Here is a 19,676-nt window from a genome sequence, read left to right as displayed (position 1 = left end):
AAGAGATACAATTTCTTTCTAATGAGACAAAGAAATTATTAAAAACGCCAAATGGGAAGTAATGATTTTTATGTTTCCCTTCTAATTTTCAATTAATAAATTTAACAACATTAATTTAGCAAAAGGTCAAAGTGATTAGCAAGAACTCATGTTCTTAGTTGGCGCAAAGGTTAATTATTTAACTAACCGTGATTTTGATGATCTGGTGAGGGTATCTTTTAGATATTTTCTTTTGAAAAAAGGATACGATGGTTTGATTGATGGGCGCGCATCTGAAGGAAATAATGGCTTTCTCATGATGTGACAATACGTTCAAAAGCATGGTTCCTCACACTCAACCTTGCTGAGAGAGTGAGTATGTATTTAAAAAGTGAAAGGGTGATGGTTGGTTAATAAAACTATACAATATTAAATAAAAAAATAATTGCTATCCATGTAAATGTTAAGAATGATGCACTACAGGAAGTGTTCCTGAATGTAAGCAAGACTTTGTGTTGGGCCTCCCCTGACTGAATTGGTCTAAGATAAACAAGGCCCAAGTCTATTGACTATGGTTGCATTGTTGTCTTAATAAAAGAATGAATGCACGCTTGGAGAACTCAACACTATTCATACAATCTCTTTTTCTTCCCACACATCAAGGACACATCCTGCTCACTAACACTGATGAAGAAAAACAGTGTCTCTCACCCATTAGCAAGGGAAAAGGAGTGTTGAAGTTTTCTGAGGATACCCCATCATCCCAATCTAAACTTGACAGATATAGATTATTAGTTTGTACGAGCATAGATACAATGAGTTGTGATGTAAAATTATCCCCCTATACGGCGGGTTGTTTTTTATTGCAGGGAAGGACGAACTGATGCCAATGAGAATGGGGCAATGCAAGACTAAGAAGTGTTTCGTCTCCTTGGTAGCATTAGGGAGGTATGAGTTCTTATTTGCTCAAGTTTCTTTGTTGAGATGCAAATGTCACGGGGGGTTGTACTATGTTTGGCTTTATGTGCTTAATCATTTGTTGAGTTGATACTTACCCATTGCACTTGTAGCATCTGGATAAAAATGAGAAAACAAAATAGGCTATGGTGCAGTCTCATGGAGACCAAATTAAGAAGCTGGCAGAAGTGGTTGACGGTCACAACCACATACTCGGAGGTTTGATCAAGAATGTGTCCACCAAAGAAGATCCTGTGCCAGCTATGAAGAATGAGGGAAAGAACATTTCAGCAAAAGAAAGACGCGGTCGACCTCGAAAGGCCAACGACGCCAACAAGAAGATAGGGACGGGAACTGTAGCAAGGACGACGCCAGAGTTGAAATCGATGAAGTCGAAGACTGCAGATAGTTCCTTTAAGGTTAGTCTGGGTTGAAATGATTGTCATATGTGACAAGCTATATTTCTTATTTAGTTACTTTGGTATCCATGGAGCCTTATGTATTTATACCATGGCTTTTTCATTTATGGTCATGTTGCTTAGCGAAAGCTAAATTTTGAAGAGGAGGAGTCTAGAACCGATGTCATGATGGAGGTATACCAGGAGGGTCATGGAACTCTATTCACCTATTACACTCATTTTAATGCCTATATGGATGGTGCTGCGATGCCCAGGATATGATCATTGTCATCCTATTAATGATTATATATTAATATATATCATTTTTCCATTATAAGATTCTCCCCTGACTAACTTGGATTCAATAAACGGTGTACGTAATTACTATTCCCACCGCCTGAGGGAATGGAGTTCGTTCGAATGGAACTTGGAGTTGTGGCCTATATATTTGGAAAAGATTTGCCGAAGAGGTTTGGCTATTTAAATGCAACGATTTGGATTCTTTTGTTTGCTTCGGTAGTTTCTTATAGTTGCGGTGTCCACATATAAAAGGCTAATATTTTCTGTGTTATTTTACATGGTTGTGGTACAACGATCAGAATAACAGCGAGGTCCTTGTCCCAATTGAGCATTGTCTTGGAGACAGGCATGCCCTACACACCCTCTGTCCTAGAGAACGGGTCATGGACGATGTAAGAATGATATACAACCTTGATGCCAGATTATTTTTTTCTAACAAATTCCTGAAAACCATGGTCTGACCCTTGTCTTAATCATGAATAAATCATTTTTTGGCATTCCATTTGATAGGTGATTAGCCTAGTTGCCGTCATGTGCACCGAAGGCGCTATGTCGAAGTCAATACTCAAGAGGTGGTGGCTTCCCACCTCTTTCTAGGTAAGGAATGCACACCACACCTTCTTTTAAGCATTACAAAATTGTTGTATATGATTCTTTCCATTGCAGCAAATCACGGTTAATCCAACAAATTATTGTCCAAACAAGCTGGAGTACATCAAGCACAAGTTCATGAGAAAGGCAGACAAACTGTTTAAGGTAACGTTCTCCATTTGTCATGATATTTTCAATGTATCTATACATGGCAAACATCATGTTTGATCTAACATTCTCAGATTTACGTTCCCCTCCACACGGAGGATCATTGCTACTTGATGATCATTGATTTCTTCAACTGGAAGTTAGTGTATCTTGACTCGCTAAAAGATTCCAAGGTTACAAAGGTCCGTAAGGATCAGATGCTATATGTGGTAAGCGCGAGTGATGTGGATTCTTTTAGTTAAGACTTTTATGTGACAGAAGCGAATAATGCATTTTATTCGTATAAAATAATGCATGTTATTTTCTGGATGAAACATGCATTTTTCTTGGAGAACTTGTTGAGTGATGAGTTTTTCTATGAAGGAACTCCAAATGAAATGCACAAGCCATCCACTTATGAAATACTAGAGCCGGAGATCGGACAACAAGCTGACGGATCCTAAGTATTTATTTTGAATATTTTTTTTTCATTTCTTGCCCAACTACCTGACCAAAAAAGTTTTCCACCGAGACTGAGTAAATTTTTTACAAGTGAATAAACACCTGCTAGGATATAAATTGGTGCCTCAGGTTCGCTATGCACAAATAAATTTTGGTTAACTTCTAAATTATCTTATATCAAAATTTATTACATTGCTATTTTAATGGATCACAAGTCTAGTGGTAGGCAGAACAATATTATATTATATGATGTACATTCTTTAAAAAAATTGACATACATCATCCTTGCTTGTTCTTTGTTACCGGATTGTAAGTACTTCCAGCCAATACTTTTTTCTTTCGAAACTACTAAGCCAAAAAAAAAAAAATCTCCAACGAGACAAAGTAGCTTTTTTAAAAGTGAATAAACACCAGCTGGGATATAAATTGGTGCCACAGGCCTCTCTATGCACAAATAAAGTTTGCTTAACTTTTAAATTATCTTATATCAAAGTTTATTACGTTGTTAGTTTGCGAGATCATAAATTTGGTGGTATTGACAACAATATTATATTGTATTATGTAAATTGATTAACAAAATTGACATACCACGTCCATACTTGTTTTCTTGTACTGTTATAGCACTACCAAACATTTTTCACTATTGGACTGATATATCTCAGGCCCATGTTGACTAATGCTATTAACTTCAGTAATGACTGCAGAGTGTGGGTCGCCCAATGGATGATCCAGTCCCATATGTGGAGTGACTAAGATCTACCGGTAACTGCATAACCCAGTTGATGTGCCGTCAATTATTTGGCAAAATCACAGTTCATAATACTCTTTCTATTGTAATGTTTGCCATTTTTTTAGGTGGTTAACAAACATACAAGAATAAGGTTAGCGATTGATATTGTATTGGGGAGACACAACCCTATTCGAGCTGAAATCGGTTAGAAGGCCGTAGAAGTTTGGGACAAAAGATGCAAGAGGTCAGACAAAAAAACCAAGAAGAATACTGGCCAAGTGGATGTTACTACAAGTCTTACCATATAGGATGTAGTCAGCCAAATTGTACCCTTTTTTTGTGCCCAGTGATGAGCTGTTTAGACATTATAACAAGACTTTATGTTGTAAAATGCCCCTTCAGATCCAACCAACATGTTTCCAACGAAGGGTTGATTGGTTGATATAAAAAGGCCCTTTTGGTGTGTCTTTTTTTTGTTCCTCAGAATTCATGGGTTTGATTATTGTATTTGGGTGCTCTTTTGGTGCAAGAAGTAACATTGGTTATCTTGGGCCGTTAAGATGTTCTTGAAACAAGTTTGTCTAATGATTAGGCTCAACGCGAAGTATACTTCCTCTCTTGAGCTATTATTACACTCTTGAGTCTGGTTAAAGGTTATTGATGTTAAAAGGACTTTTTTAATAGTTGGTCCTTTTTGGCAGAAGTTAACTAATTATCCACACAATATCCAATTGAGTGTCTTAAACGTGGTCAACACTTTTCAATGAATTTTTAGTTTCGCAAAGTTTTTTATTCTATAATATTTGTTTAGCATCGCATTACCTCTTAAATTTTACGTTTAACAGGTTAATAATGAGGGCCAATGTGTCAAACATAATTAAAATAAGACTGATAACTTACCTCAATTACAAGTGTCGCTTATTTATGGTTACATACAGTAATATATTTGAAGGGAATTCTATTGTCATATGCACACAATGGCCATTGTCACTGCTCGACTAATAACATTTTGCTTGACTATGTTGAATTATCCAACTGTGCTGATTACAATATCTAACGAGCTAAATACACTATTACTTCCCAATGCCTATCTTTGTATTTTCTGACTGAAAGGAAAACCCACGACTCTGCGGAACTCTCAAATCGAATCCTCACTCATCTACACCAGTTTGGACAAGCTATGTAACAGTTCCAGCACCTAAAATAGTGTGATTCATCACATAACACTCGTCATGTCGAACCTTATTAGTCTAACATACTAATTGTTTATGCATGCAGCTTCAAACCTACGACTTGGACCGAGACCCTCGTTGGTTCTAAACGACTTGTGCCCATGATTCCAATCAAATGGAATAGTCTTCATGGAATCTACCCGGGACATGCAAAGAGACCCACCTCTGAACACTTCTTCTACCCCAATTGTTTGATCATTGGATCTAGTCACGTCCAGTTCAGCAACCTAAATAATTAACACTTAACTAATTCTCATAGCACCAAAAAGGATCTTCACATCACAAAACCTTAAAGAACAAATCGTTATTGCCAAGTATCTAAGTCAATTAAAAACCTTCACGATTTAACAACAATGGAATTTCTAAAACAATCTAAATTATCTCATCGCGTTGTCCCTCGTCAATTTATTCCAAATCCAACTCATCCGGTCGGGCCCTTTGCCCTTTTGAGGTCTTCCCTCTACACAAGTCCTCTTAGTATGCCCCAGCTTGTTGTACTTAGAACACTTTCTCTTGGACGCCTTCCTCTTATGACGTTTTGGTGCTCCCTTTCTTCTGATGAAAATAGGATCTCGAATTTCACCACATGCCTTAGACCTCGTAGGATGGACACCTTTGGCAAACTCTGATTCTACGGTTGCACATAGTCTGCGAATACCCTCCAAAGCAGAAGTGAATAAACCAACCTGCTGGGCACCTAAAAAGAACAACCATCGTGACGTTGAATGAAGTGCTCCGTGACGAAGCAAGAATCCTCTATCACCACCGTCATCAGTTTTCACGACATATGCCTCTAATGATTTTGCTTCTTTGGTCCAACGTTTCAACACTACACTACCATGTATTGCCAACAAGTGTTCAAGCTTCATCACAAAAAACATATGCTTGCATGGAAATCCCTGAATTTTCCAAAAATTACAATGACATTCCAATTTACCCATATTTTTATCACATAAAACCATCACATGACGGCTAGGATGACCGTACTCCTCAACTGTGTACACCTTCATGGCCAACAACCTCCTCACCCCAACAAAATTAATTGAAGATACACTCTCAATCTCCCTTTTTAACATCCGCAAAGACCGCTCTTGTGTAAAGAGAAGGCGCATGACACTCAAGGGAGTCTAACAAGGTTTTCCGAACCGGCATACTATAAATCGACTTGAACCATGTTAGCAATTCATTATTCCTATACTCACGCACAAGAAGTTCGAGATTCTGAACAAGCTCCATGACGTTAGGATTTTTGCCAGTAAAGAATTTTATAAAAACAGTCGCGTTGTAGATATAGTCTCTAAACCAACAGAAATCCCTTCGTACAAACGTTTGGTTGTCACAAGTAACAAACCCCTAAATAAATTGATAACCGAAGTATTCAAACCTTGGGTCGTCTTCTCAAGGAACTGCAGGGAAGTATGTTCTTATTATTGGTTATGGAGATTGTAAATTGGGGGTTTGAGAATGAGGGAGCAAGTAATGTAAGATAACAAGTCGTTAAAATAATAAATAACAAAGCTCTTGGCAAGGTATAAGAACTAGAAGTCCTATCCTGGTTATCCTTATCAATTGTGATGAGAATTGGATTTTTCTCCCACTTTGTTAACCTCTAACTATGAAGGTAAGTTAAGTGGATGAATTAATTTTTATTCCTCAGCTCCTAGTCTTTCCTTGGGAAAAGTTAGAGTTATTGGAACTTGAATTAATTCTTGAAGAATTCCAATTTTCAATCAACAATGAGTTTGATAACTCAAGTGTCTCTAATTATTTAACCAAAGCCAAGAGGGGAAATATCTAAATTAAAAAGCATTCATATAAATAAAGCAAAGCAAAATTAAATCTGAAAAATACCTCAAATAATATTAATTAAGAAAATCATAACATGAATGTAGCATAAGCTAAATAGGTAACATAACTAATATAAGCATTAAAGTATCTGAAAGTAAGAGATAAATATAAATTAAAAGAACATTGAACCTGGGATTGAGAGGCACTCCTAAAACTAAGAGAAATCCTAAATCCTAATCCTAAGAGAGAGGAGAGAACCTCTCTCTCTAAAAACTACATCTACTCCTAAAATTGTGAATATGAAAGCCTCCTCATGAATGGATGCATTCTCCCACTTTATAGCCTCTAATCTGTGTTTTCTGGGCCGCAAACTGGGTCGGAAACAGCCCAGAATTCGCTGGTTGCGAATTCAAACACGCTGATTTTTCGTCACTGCGACGCGTCCACATGGAGCACGCAGTCGCGTTGCCTAGCGTCAGGGCAACTATGACATATTATATATCAAATCAAAGCCCCGAACGTTAGATTTCCAACGCAACTGGAACCGCGTCATTTGGACCTTTGTAGCTAAAGTTATAGCCGTTTGAGTGCGAAGAGGTCAGGTTGGACAGCTTAGCAATTTCTCCAACTTCTTGTATTCCTTCCACTTTTGCATGCTTTCTTTCCATCCTCTGAGCCATTCTTGTCCTGTAATTTCTGAAATCACTTAACACACATATTAAGGCATCTAATGGTAATAAGAGAGGATTAAACATAGGGAACTTAAAGCCAAAGAAGCATGTTTTCAATCAAAGCACATAATTAGGAAGGCAAATGTAAAACCATGCAAATAGTATGAATAAGGGGGTAAAGAGTTGATAAAAACCACTCAATTGAGCACAAGATAAACCATAAAATAGTGGTTTATCAACCTCCCCACACTTAAACACTAGCATGTCCTCATGCTAAGCTCAAGAGAAGCTATAAAGATGAAGAGGAATGGTAAAATATATGAAATGCAACCTATCTATATGAATGCAACTACATGCAAAATGTTTTTATCTACTTGGTTAAAAAATAAATAAGTTCTCCAAGACAAACATAAATCAAATTTCACTAATTCAAATTATACAATAAAAGACAAGTAAACTTGTAAGAAGATAGCTCATGAAAGCAGGGGACATAGAATTGAGCACTGAACCCTTACTGGTAGTGTATATCACTCTAACTCTCAAGTGTCTAGGGTCAATCACTCTACTCTTCTCTAGTCATGCTTTCTAAAATTTGTTCTTTACCTAACCAATCAACAATATTTAATATACCAATGCAAACATCATGAGGTCTTTTCAAGGTTGTAATGGGGCTAAGGTAAGGGTAAGGGTATATGTATATGGCTAAGTGAGCTTTATAAATTGAATCTTTAATTAACCTAAGCTTTCACCTAACATACATACACTCTATATAACTCTAGAATCATGCCTAGCTACCCATAGTCTTTACTTTTGCATTACATACTCATGTATCAATTTTTCTTTAATTTTATCACATATGCATTGATCTTTTATTAACTTAACATTGGGGTAATTTTGTCCCCTTATTTATTTATTTATATTATATATTTTTTTTCTCTTTTTTTTAGAGAGACATAAAAACTAGAATAACGTATCAATGCATATGGAATTTTTTTTTTAATTTTCTATTTTACATGAGTAGGTACCCAAATTTTTCAATATTCAAAATTAGAAACATGATACATTTCCTTATTAACCCAAGTTCCCATAGTTTTCCCACACTTAATTGTTACACAATCCCTATCTTAAGCTAACCAAAGATTCAATTGAGATATTTAATTGTTTTTCTGCTTAAGGCTAGTGATGTGGTAAAATACAAAACAAATGGAGATTAAAAGGCTCAAAGTGGCTGACAAGGGTGATTTAAAGGGTAGACTTATTTGGGATAAGTGAGCTAAAATCAAATAATGGCCTCAATCATATGCAAGTATGTAAGTACACTAAATAATGGACATATAGATTGGAACAAAATATAGATTACAATCATAGAGAAGAAAACACACAGGAATAAAATATTTATGGTTAAATAATGTAACCATATAAATAAGCTCAAATCTCACAGGTTGTGTGTTCTTTAGCTCAAAAATCATGTTCCAAATACAACTTCAAACAAATTTAACACAAAAATTTTGATTTAAATTAGTGAAATACTATAAAATTTCTTGAAAAAGAAAATATTACTTCAACCAAGTAGTAACTAAATGCATAAAGTCAAATAAACATGCAATCAAATATGCAGATGCAACAATGAATAAATAAAGAAAATAAGAGTATTGGTGTTGAAAAGAAGGTAACTAACCCCTGGAAGTCGGTATCGACCTCCCCACACTTAAAGATTGCACCGTCCTCGGTGCATGCTAAGATGTACAAGTGGACAGGCTGCTCCAACTGATGTCTTTCTCTATAGGTTGTGCAGATTGACTTGCCTGTCTCCCCAGTTAGAAGCTTTCCCTTTCCCTTCTTCGGTGGCCATCCTGAAAGAAGAGAAAAAGAAGGAAAGTAACCCAGAAATAAAGATAAGAACATAAATGAAGTATGGGTGGGTTAATGCCAAATGATAAGGGTCTCAATTACATGGAAGCTTCAACATGTATGTAAGAAAACAATAGAAGCTATGGCATACCAGTGGTGCAAAATTTGCAACAAAGGGGAGGTGTGTAGGTAATGAAAATATCAATATAAGTTCATGTCAATGCAAGTGAAGTGCAAGTATCATAAAAGATTGGCATTAGCAGATAATTAATATCATCCCATAGTGTAAAATAAGTCACTAAAAATAATTCAAGAAAAGATGCAACAGTTGAATAAGAACATTTAACACCAATGGTAAAATAATAAATTTAGAAAAAAAATAAAAATATGCACAAAATTAAAATGCAATGAATGAAATATGCAAATAAATTAAGTAAAATAAAGTGAAAGATAAGAAGAATGAGAAGGGAAAGAACGGAAGAAGAAGTAAGTAAGAAAGGAGGGAGGAAAAATTAGGATTGGGGAAGAAAAGATAAGATATTTGGCAAATTAGGATAAGCTGTGCGGCGCAAGCGACGCAAACGCGTGGGGCACGCGGTCGCGCGACTTGCGTTGAAACTGATTGACACGGTCGCGTTGGTCATGCGGTCGCGTGACTCGTTTTAGGCTAATGGCGCGAGGGTAGCCTCGCACTCGCACAACTCTCTATTTAAGATCATATTAGTGCCAAATTTTGGGTGACGCGATCACGTGGGGCATGCGATCGCGTGAGTGGGCTTTTAGAAGGATATGACGCGGTCGCGTTGGGCACGCGATCGCATGAGAGGGACTGCGCGTCCAGCGCCAGTCCAGCACCACTCTAGCACAACTTTCGGCTGTGCACCCTTGTTACGTCGAAATCCAGGTCACACGGCTACGTGGGGTACGCGGTCGCGTGGGAGGCCATTATTCCCATATGACGCGGTCGCGTGGGATGATTTGTGCCATTGGCACGCCTCCAACCCTGCTCCTGCGTAACTCTCTATTCATATTATTAGTCTCTCCCAACTCTTTGCGACGCGGACGCGTCAATGATGCGGTCGCGTCGCGTAACCTTTTTTTTTTAATTTTAAATTTTTGAATTTAATGAGGAAAGAGAAAAACAATAAAATGACATTAAACTTGAAATTTTTAGAAAAACAACTAAGAACAACTTGAATGTCAAGATGAACACGAAGAACAAGTTGAAGATCAAGATGAACACCAAAAACAAATTTTTGAAAAATTTTTAATAACTAAATAAAAACCAATAACATCTTAATTTACGAAAAAGCAAAAATAAAAACAATAAAACAGGTAAAAAGCAAATATTTACAATAACCAATAATAAGGCACACGTTTGCAATTCCCCGGCAACGGCACCATTTTGACGTTAGGATTTTTGCCAGTAAAGAATTTTATAAAAATAGACGCGTTGTAGATATAGTCTCTAAACCAACAGAAATCCCTTCGTACAAACGTTTGGTTGTCACAAGTAACAAACCCCTAAATAAATTGATAACCGAAGTATTCAAACCTCGGGTCGTCTTCTCAAGGAACTGCAGGGAAGTATGTTCTTATTATTGGTTATGGAGATTGTAAATTGGGGGTTTGAGAATGAGGGAGCAAGTAATGTAAGATAACAAGTCGTTAAAATAATAAATAACAAAGCTCTTGGCAAGGTATAAGAACTAGAAGTCCTATCCTGGTTATCCTTATCAATTGTGATGAGAATTGGATTTTTCTCCCACTTTGTTAACCTCTAACTATGAAGGTAAGTTAAGTGGATGAATTAATTTTTATTCCTCAGATCCTAGTCTTTCCTTGGGAAAAGTTAGAGTTATTGGAACTTGAATTAATTCTTGAAGAATCCTAATTTTCAATCAACAATGAGTTTGATAACTCAAGTGTCTCCAATTATTTAACCAAAGCCAAGAGGGAAAATATCTAAATTAAAAAGCATTCATATAAATAAAGCAAAGCAAAATTAAATCTGAAAAATACCTCAAATAATATTAATTAAGAAAATCATAACATGAATGTAGCATAAGCTAAATAGGTAACATAACTAATATAAGCATTAAAGTATCTGAAAGTAAGAGATAAATATAAAGTAAAAGAACATTGAACCTGGGATTGAGAGGCACTCCTAAAACTAAGAGAAATCCTAAATCCTAATCCTAAGAGAGAGGAGAGAACCTCTCTCTCTAAAAACTACATCTACTCCTAAAATTGTGAATATGAAAGCCTTCTCATGAATGGATGCATTCTCCCACTTTATAGCCTCTAATCTGTGTTTTCTGGGCCGCAAACTGGATCGGAAACAGCCCAGAATTCGCTGGTTGCGAATTCAAACACGCTGATTTCTCGTCACTGCGACGCGTCCACATGGATCACGCGGTCGCGTCGCCTAGCGTCAGGGCAACTATGGCATATTATATATCAAATCGAAGCCCCGGACGTTAGCTTTCCAACGCAACTAGAACCGCGTCATTTGGACTTCTGTAGCTAAAGTTATAGCCGTTTGAGTGCGAAGAGGTCAGGCTGGACAGCTTAGCAATTTCTCCAACTTCTTGTATTCCTTCCACTTTTGCATGCTTCCTTTCCATCCTCTGAGCCATTTTTATCCTGTAATCTCTGAAATCACTTAACACACATATTAAGGCATCTAATGGTAATAAGAGAGGATTAAACATAGGGAACTTAAAGCCAAAGAAGCATGTTTTCAATCAAAGCACATAATTAGGAAGGCAAATGTAAAACCATGCAAATAGTATGAATAAGGGGGTAAAGAGTTGATAAAAACCACTCAATTGAGCACAAGATAAACCATAAAATAGTGGTTTATCACTCCAACATACTGGGTTTTGATTCAAGGAAATTCTTACACACCGAATTTATCCCTTTGCATCGTGATGTATGTTGTCCGATACCCAGCACAAAACTTCTTGCACAGGAAAGCGTTTACCCATATCTCCTTCTTTCCATACACTTAGTTCTACCACAGTGCATCCTGCAAGTCATAATCGGCTGCGGCCTAGGCCCACTCTGCCTCAAAGTCTTCAACCCTCATATCAGCATAAATCCACTGATTAAAAAGCCGAGTAAATTGTCATCCTTCACGTTTGACGTGACATTCTTATCAAAGTGCCAAGCACATAACCTATGCGTCGCATTCGGAAAAACTGCTTGTATAGCTTCTCGAATTGAATTATCACCGTCTGTAACAACAACAGACGGCTGCCTGCTACACATGACCTCCAAGAAATTCTCCCAAAGCCGGGTATATTTTGTAATACTCTCATCTAAGACCAAACTAAACCCAAAAGTACATGTTTGCTTGTGGTTATTACATCTAGAGAAAATCACAAGCAGTCTCTTGTATTTGTTCTTCCTGTAAGTTGAGTCGAATACAAGTACGTCTGCAAAGTATTGGTAATCTATCCCGTTGCCACCGTCGGCCCAAAACAAATTGGCTAGAATTTTGTTGTACGTCATATTATATCTTGCCATCGAAGTTGGGTCTGTATCAATTTTACCCTCCAAGTACATAGTAGCTGTGTTTGCATCTCCATCAACTATCTTTGCACGACACCTCTTATCAACATAGTTGTAAGTATCCTTCTTTAGAAAACCTATCAGTGAATACACTCCAAATATTTCAGCCATATACCGCATTGTCTTTGAAGTTGATATGCCACATCCCTGAAACCCATCTATTTGGGCCTTCGCAGCATTCGTCATGGAATGAAAACTTAGAATTAGATGAACCATTCCGTGATGAGTCATCTCATGGTTGTGGTTCAAAATGACTTTCTTGACCCTCCACAACGAGCTTTTCTTATCTAAATATACACACATCCTCGCTTCACAATTTGTCCTGGTCTCTAACTTGTAAGGCCTCTTCCTATCGACCCTGTTATAATGTTTCTTATCTCTTTGTCCAGCTCTATTGCAAAAAAAATCTTCTTTGAACCAAATGACCTTCCTCATCCTTGTACATGTCTTCCCTTCTAATACCAAATCCGTAAAATTTTCCTAATTTTTTATAAAACTCATATGCATCGTCTTCGCTACGAAACACCTTTCTCAAAATATCATCTTTCGTTAGTTCCGTAACAACTCCACAACCAACTGTGTCCATTTCACGAAATCTAACTTCACACATTGTATTAACAACATCATCAACATGGGGGACACCGCCCATCTCAATGTTCACAACAGAATGCCGAATTCAAAAATCAGACCTGCAAAATAACCTTACAATGAATACATACTCTAACTTTATCGCACAAAACCAACCACACAAATCTCGTGTCCACCACAAGAAAATATAATGCTGCTAGCACTACGAACCCACCACAATATACCCTTTTGTTATTTTAAAAACATGCAAGGTTCCTATAAAAAACATCATGCTTCTCGTTCTGACCTCAACACCTTAATAATTACATGAATATCATATTTCATTGTTTATTAATTGAAATGTAGGGTAAAGTACTAAATTAGTCCCCTATATTTGGGCATAATCCTATTTTGGTCCTTAAAATTTAAAGTGTCCTATTTGAATCCAAAAAAGTTTCATTTAGCTTCAATGTAGTCCCACCATGGGATCAAAGTTAAATAATTAACGAAATGTCCTATGTGACAGCAGGACAAAAACAAGGTCAATAATATGGAGAATAAGTACAAGTTTCAGAGGCACAAAATGTAACACCCTAATATACAGATCCTTATACTCGAGTCATAAGTCAATGATATTAAGGTGGTATGACTCTCAAGGTGGATTATAATACGTAATTACATATATGTTGAAGGAAAATATTAAACGAAAAGCCTGAAAAGGAGTAAAATAAAATCACGATAACGGGAGCTCTCATGAATCGATAACATATAAATAAGGCGCGATCAGAAAGTAAAGGTAAGGATAAAACAGTAAAGCAGAATGAGATAAAGACATAATATAATTGTATAATATATGCAAATAGCCACTAGTCACGACCTGCAAAGTTTAGGCCGGCTAGGGTTACAGAATGAAAACCAGTTTGACAACAAAAATTTCTATCTCTCCCAAAATACATCATAGCCTCTATAGACAAGTTTCAAAAGATTAAATACATAGCATAAGTTTTCAAAACAAAAGCGAAGAGAATCTAAAAAAATGTAAATTAGAGAATTTTCAAAGGTCTTCGCCGTCTTTCAGATAAACCACAGCTCACTGCTGTGCACCTGGACTTGCATATGAAAAACAAGAAATATATACGGAATGAGAACCCCCGACCCATGGGTTCCCAATACGGTAAAAGTACCAAATAACTACAATTCATTATAATATAAATTCACTAAGTATCTTAAACTTCTTATCTCGTTATATCCAACTTAAATTCTCACTAATCCATAACTTGGCCACTATCATAGGATATTCTATTCTAACCCGGTTACCTTCATACTTTCACTATCCTCCAACCAAATAAACCAAGAACCGAATCCTCAACTATCCCTCTTCCTCCACAATCCTCCAAAACACCAGTAGATCTACACAGACAAACAAAGCAAACACAAACAGAATACAGATACAGCACGTAACAATTTAGCAAGTAAGCAAAATAATCACGTAGGCAAGCCCAATTAATGCACAAGAAATCAAAACACACAAATGCATATGATGCATGCATATGATGCATGCATATGATGCATGCATGTCCTATGACTGATGATATCACCTGTCGGTTATATAGCCAACCCGACACGTTCTGGTAGCTAACCATGGACTAAAACACCCATGCAGAGCAAGTGGATTTGAGCTACAACCACCTTGCTACTACCCGCTTAACCCAAAACCAGTGGAATAACCACTACTGTGGCTACTACCCAGGCGGGTGTTTAAAAGCTCAACCTGGAGCAAGTGGAATAACTACTACTGCTGCTACTACCCAGGCGTCACAATCGCTGACCTGGAGCAAGCGGAACGAACCACCATCCTTGCTACTACCCAGGTATCTCAAGCATACATTCATTCAGTTTAAATCAATCATCATTGTTACCAAAACTCAAACATTAACCTGGAGCAAGCGGGACGAACCACCATCCTTGCTACTGCACAGGTATCACAAACATACATCAAGACATACCAAATCATACCTCATTCAATAATTTCCTCCCCCAATTACTCAATTACATATACTCCGTATATATTACTCTATCTCCATCACAACCAACATCCTACAACACACTTTTCATCACATTATCAACATTCACAATTCAATATTAATCATCATCAAAGTCATCAATCATCAACCTTCACTTACCGTTCTTACCTCTTTTCGGCCTCCGGCCGAAATTCACGGCCTCCGGCCCAATATTTCATCAATTCAGCATAACTTATAAACACACAATAATTATTCAACACCAATATCAATTTCGTAAGTATAGTATCAATTCCTTCATGCATCTTCTACACACATCAATCCATCCAAACCTATCATTCAAGCTTAATCCTTGATACAAAAATGATTATTGGTCTAGAATTTCTCTTAATAGAAATAGAACTTCGTTGTAAGCATAGTTCCAAACCAACTAATAACTCTCAATCAAATTTTAAAGAATTGGTTGTCACAAAGTTCAACCTCAATAAAAGTATACCGAAGTATTCGAACCTCGGGTCGTCTCACAAAGAATGGGCAAGCATGTGCATCAACATTGGTTAAAATTCTGGGGTTGGGAGTCAAGATCAAGAAATTAAACTACTAGACTTAGCATGCAAGAAATCTTAAAGTACAAGAAACTAAATCAAGTAACTAGGGTAAGGTATGAGCAATTTTAAACTAACAAAAGAGCATCTAATATAATTCTATTCTAAAACTAAGCAATGGACTATAACTAGAATTAAGCAATTGGAATTTTTGGGTTTTAAATATGAATAATAAAAGGAACCCTTGGCTAGGCATAGGAATTGGGGTCACCATCCTTGTCTAATAACCATATCTTGACAATTATGAGGAATCAAATGCACTAAGTCTACCTCCAAGAGCTTTAAATATGTAATATCTACTCCTAAGCTTGAGGTATGTTAAGTGGCTTAATCAATCTCAACTCATAAGTCCCAATCCAACTACCAATTGACTTAGTAGTGGATTAGTGTCAATGGGTATCAACTTGTTGACCACTAAGGGTTCTCAAATCACCAAATCAATTAGACCCAATGACTCAAGTTTACCCAATTCCCTTAGCCTAGGCCAAGAGTAAGGAAAGCTACTCCATAATCAAGGGAAATATTTCATCAAACACATGGTATGCATTAATAAAAGACATATTCAAATGGCAAATGAATTGGAATTTAAAAGTACCCACTAACAATTATCAATGGAAAACTACTCAATTAACAATATTAATCATGGAAGACATCAATGTATCATTAACAATTCAAGATCCACAAGGTTCATAAAATGAATAGAAAATGGGAAATAACAAGAAAACATAAATCCAACACAAGATCTCAACAAAATTATACTAGAGAATTCAAATTAAGTAATCAAAACTAGAAATCAACAAAACCCAATTCAGAATTCAATAAGGGAAGATCAAATCAAACTAGATCTAGAGAGGAATAAGGGTTTCTCTCTCTCTAGAAGAACAAGAACCAAAAACTAGCCAAAATTATGTCTAAGTGTGTAATGTTTGATCCTCCCCTTTCCCCCTAGAGTTCCTGGGTCTTTTTCATGCAGAATCCAACTGAATTTGGGCCTGGAGCTCCTCAGAAATCGCCAGCCATGATTTCATTAATGAGGTCACGTACTGCATGTCACGCGTACGCGTGGGTCACGCGTACGCGTCGCCTGAAATTTGCGATCCACGCGTACGCGTGAGGCATGCGTGCGCGTTGATGGGCATTTCTCCAATCCACGCGAATACATCACTCTCGCGTGCCATCCCTAGCTTCTTGCACCCATGCGTGCGCGTCGCAGCCAATTCTCCAAAGCTCAATTCTTCATGTTCCTTCCACTTGTGCATGCCTCCTTTCTCTCTTCTAGGCCATTCTTTGCCCTATAAACTCTGAAACACTCAACAAACATATCACGGCATCTAATGGCAATAGAAGAGGATCAAATTATGGCATTTTTAAGGCAAAAGAAGCATGTTTTCCACCATGAAGCAAAATTAGGAATAGAACACAAAACCATGCAATTTCTATGAATAAGTGTGGAAAATATTTACAAAACCCCCCAAATTCTACACAATATAAACCACAAAATTGGGGTTTATCAATCCTAGGAACATCTAACCTAGGAATCCACATCATATTACACGGTACTTAAATGAAACTTAAACCGTACCTTAGCCGATTCCTTGTAAAACCCAAAGATGACCCAACTAAGCAAGTTCACAAGCTCTACCGCCAAAATTCAGCATCCAAGGGCCCAGTCAAGCTTCCATCTTCACAATCTTACTCCACACCACATATATACACTTCCTATTTCACATCATATATCCATACATACACCCTCAATACTCAAACACAATTAATTAAGGGATTCACTAGGGTTTGAGGGTCCTTACCTTGAATATGCCTCAATCAAACAAAAGCCTGCTAATTCTTCAAGTTAATTTGACCCTAAAACATCAAATTAACCAAAAACCTCAACACCTAAAACACATAATTTTCGAATTGGGAAAGAGAAAATTGAAACTGGAAATATGGCTTTCTTACCAAATTAAGTACTGGGCTTTGTAGAGAATTTCAAGACGAACGCGTGGCCATTGACGGCTCGTCAATCGGAGTTCCGGATCAAAAGTTATAAGGAATTGAAACTTTGGAGTGAGGGTTTGTGTTCTTCACCCATTCTTAGCTGCCTAGCTTGTTTCATTAAGGGAGGGGAGGAATGCTGAAGTTCATTTAAGTGTGGAGGCTGAAATCGGTTGGGCCTTGGGCCCATTTTGGGACCGGTTCGCTCGGTTCGGCCCGTTCGGCCCAATTTTGGGCCAAATTCTTTAAAATTAGTTTCGAAATTCTCGTTTTAATTTTCTCTATCATATTAAACCATAAAAATCACATTTCTAATTTTTTAGAATAAATTTTAATTTATGAGTTAACTATTTATTAATTATCTGGGTTTTACACAAAATCAACCGTGGATGCATCAATATATTTAATTTATCAATTTTTTATAATTTAAATGAAATATTTTCCATAGAAATAAGAAGAATGATAAATAAATGTAATGATGTATCCATAGTTAATTTTGTGCCTCTGGAGCTTGTATTTATTCTCCAAATTATCGACCTTGTTCTTGTACTGCTGTCATGTAGGACATTTAATTAATTATTTAACTTTGACCTCACGGTGGGACTAAATTGAAGCTAAATAAAATTTTTTTGGATTCAAATAGGACACTTTAAACCTTAAGGACTAAAACAGGATTATGTCCAAACGTAAGGGACCAATTTAGTACTTTACTCTTGAAATGTATTATAAACATGAATGTTCTCGACGAATTATTTTTGAATATTTCTTTTCAAATACTGCATTTATTTTCTTTTGTTCTTCAGACACAAAGTTCCATAAATCATGTTGTTTGCATTCAAGCAAAATAAAACTAGCATCAATTAATCAGCAAAGAAGAATCAAATCTACTAAGTCAGAACAAAAACAGATCCCTATTAACTCAGAACAAAAACAGATACTTGCTAACTAACAAAATTAACAACATACTCTATTAACTCAGTAAATTTAACAACGATAAAAAATTAACTCACACAATTAATAATGAGCAACATCATAATTAACTCAGAAGATAGAGAATGATAAAACATTAACTAAGAAAAATTATTCCCATAAATTGTGAACCAGTTGCAGAGACAATGACTTTACCATGGGAGAGATTTGAAGGAGAGAACCAATCATTGCAACGCCCACAAGGAGAGCACTGCAAACACGATAAGAAGACCATGACGACAGAAACACGATTAGCGCCGGCAACGACACCTTATTACGACGACAGTAACTAGGCGATGGAGAAGGTAGAGGGTCAGCGGTGCTAGGGTTCAGGAGAAGTGCCGATTCTTTATTGTAGGAGATGAGTGAGGCTGAGAATAGGTGAGAGGTGAGAGAGAAGTTGTTTTTTTCCCTTATTTTTTTGGTCAAACCACAAAACTATGCACCGCATCCTCTTGCTTTTTTTATCCATTTAACAATGTAAAATCCCTTCCATGTTATCAGAACATGATGACAACAAAAATTTAGAGAAGAATGCATACTCTCATTTTGTAGAAAATAAAAAGTCCATTTACCCTAAACCAGTCCAAAAAAATCAGCCCATTTCTTTTTTTATGCTACATTTTTCTTGTTTTTATCCACAAACAAAATTGTTTCTGTAGCTCTGCAACAAATGTGGTGATGTAAGCTGAAAAACCATTCGTTGCCACATAGATAAAAAGAACACAAGTTGCCTTTTAGGCCCAACTTGTCAAAAGTAATTAGCATTGTGTTTCTCTTATTACCATTTCATTAGCCATCTAATTCACCGTACATTGTGCAGAGAAGCTGCAAAAGAAC

The 19,676-nt window shown here is 36.7% G+C and overlaps 1 protein-coding gene and 1 long non-coding RNA gene across 2 annotated transcripts; one reads left to right on the top strand and one right to left on the bottom strand.

The window, feature by feature from the left end:
* Positions 1-790: 790 nt before the first annotated feature.
* On the top strand, positions 791-4,162 carry LOC112779793 (uncharacterized). Its single transcript, XM_072227142.1, has 11 exons — positions 791-927; positions 1,050-1,355; positions 1,479-1,529; positions 1,673-1,804; positions 1,934-2,026; positions 2,145-2,231; positions 2,301-2,390; positions 2,468-2,602; positions 2,757-2,836; positions 3,527-3,596; positions 3,690-4,162. The coding sequence occupies exons 2-4, from the start codon at positions 1,083-1,085 to the stop codon at positions 1,682-1,684; spliced, it is 336 nt and encodes a 111-aa protein (XP_072083243.1). The 5' UTR covers positions 791-927; positions 1,050-1,082; the 3' UTR covers positions 1,685-1,804; positions 1,934-2,026; positions 2,145-2,231; positions 2,301-2,390; positions 2,468-2,602; positions 2,757-2,836; positions 3,527-3,596; positions 3,690-4,162.
* Positions 4,163-16,502: 12,340 nt separating this feature from the next.
* LOC112780031 (uncharacterized) lies at positions 16,503-19,288 on the bottom strand. Its single transcript, XR_011877800.1, has 3 exons — positions 17,832-19,288; positions 17,681-17,735; positions 16,503-17,594 (listed from the first exon to the last, which is right to left on the bottom strand). It is a non-coding gene; the product is annotated as an uncharacterized lncRNA (long non-coding RNA).
* Positions 19,289-19,676: the final 388 nt, after the last annotated feature.

This window comes from Arachis hypogaea, chromosome 19, assembly GCF_003086295.3.
Source record: "Arachis hypogaea cultivar Tifrunner chromosome 19, arahy.Tifrunner.gnm2.J5K5, whole genome shotgun sequence".
NCBI lineage: Eukaryota > Viridiplantae > Streptophyta > Magnoliopsida > Fabales > Fabaceae > Arachis > Arachis hypogaea.
The sequence above is the reverse complement of the archived record's forward strand: the minus strand, read 5'-3'. Positions and strand labels throughout refer to the sequence as shown.

Bases quoted from the DNA above. Each gene is read 5' to 3' on its own strand.
- LOC112779793 (XM_072227142.1), top strand. From the start codon at position 1,083: ATGGTGCAGTCTCATGGAGACCAAATTAAGAAGCTGGCAGAAGTGGTT. The intron at 1,356-1,478 runs GTTAGTCTGGGT...CATGTTGCTTAG, and splicing joins CTGCAGATAGTTCCTTTAAG to CGAAAGCTAAATTTTGAAGA.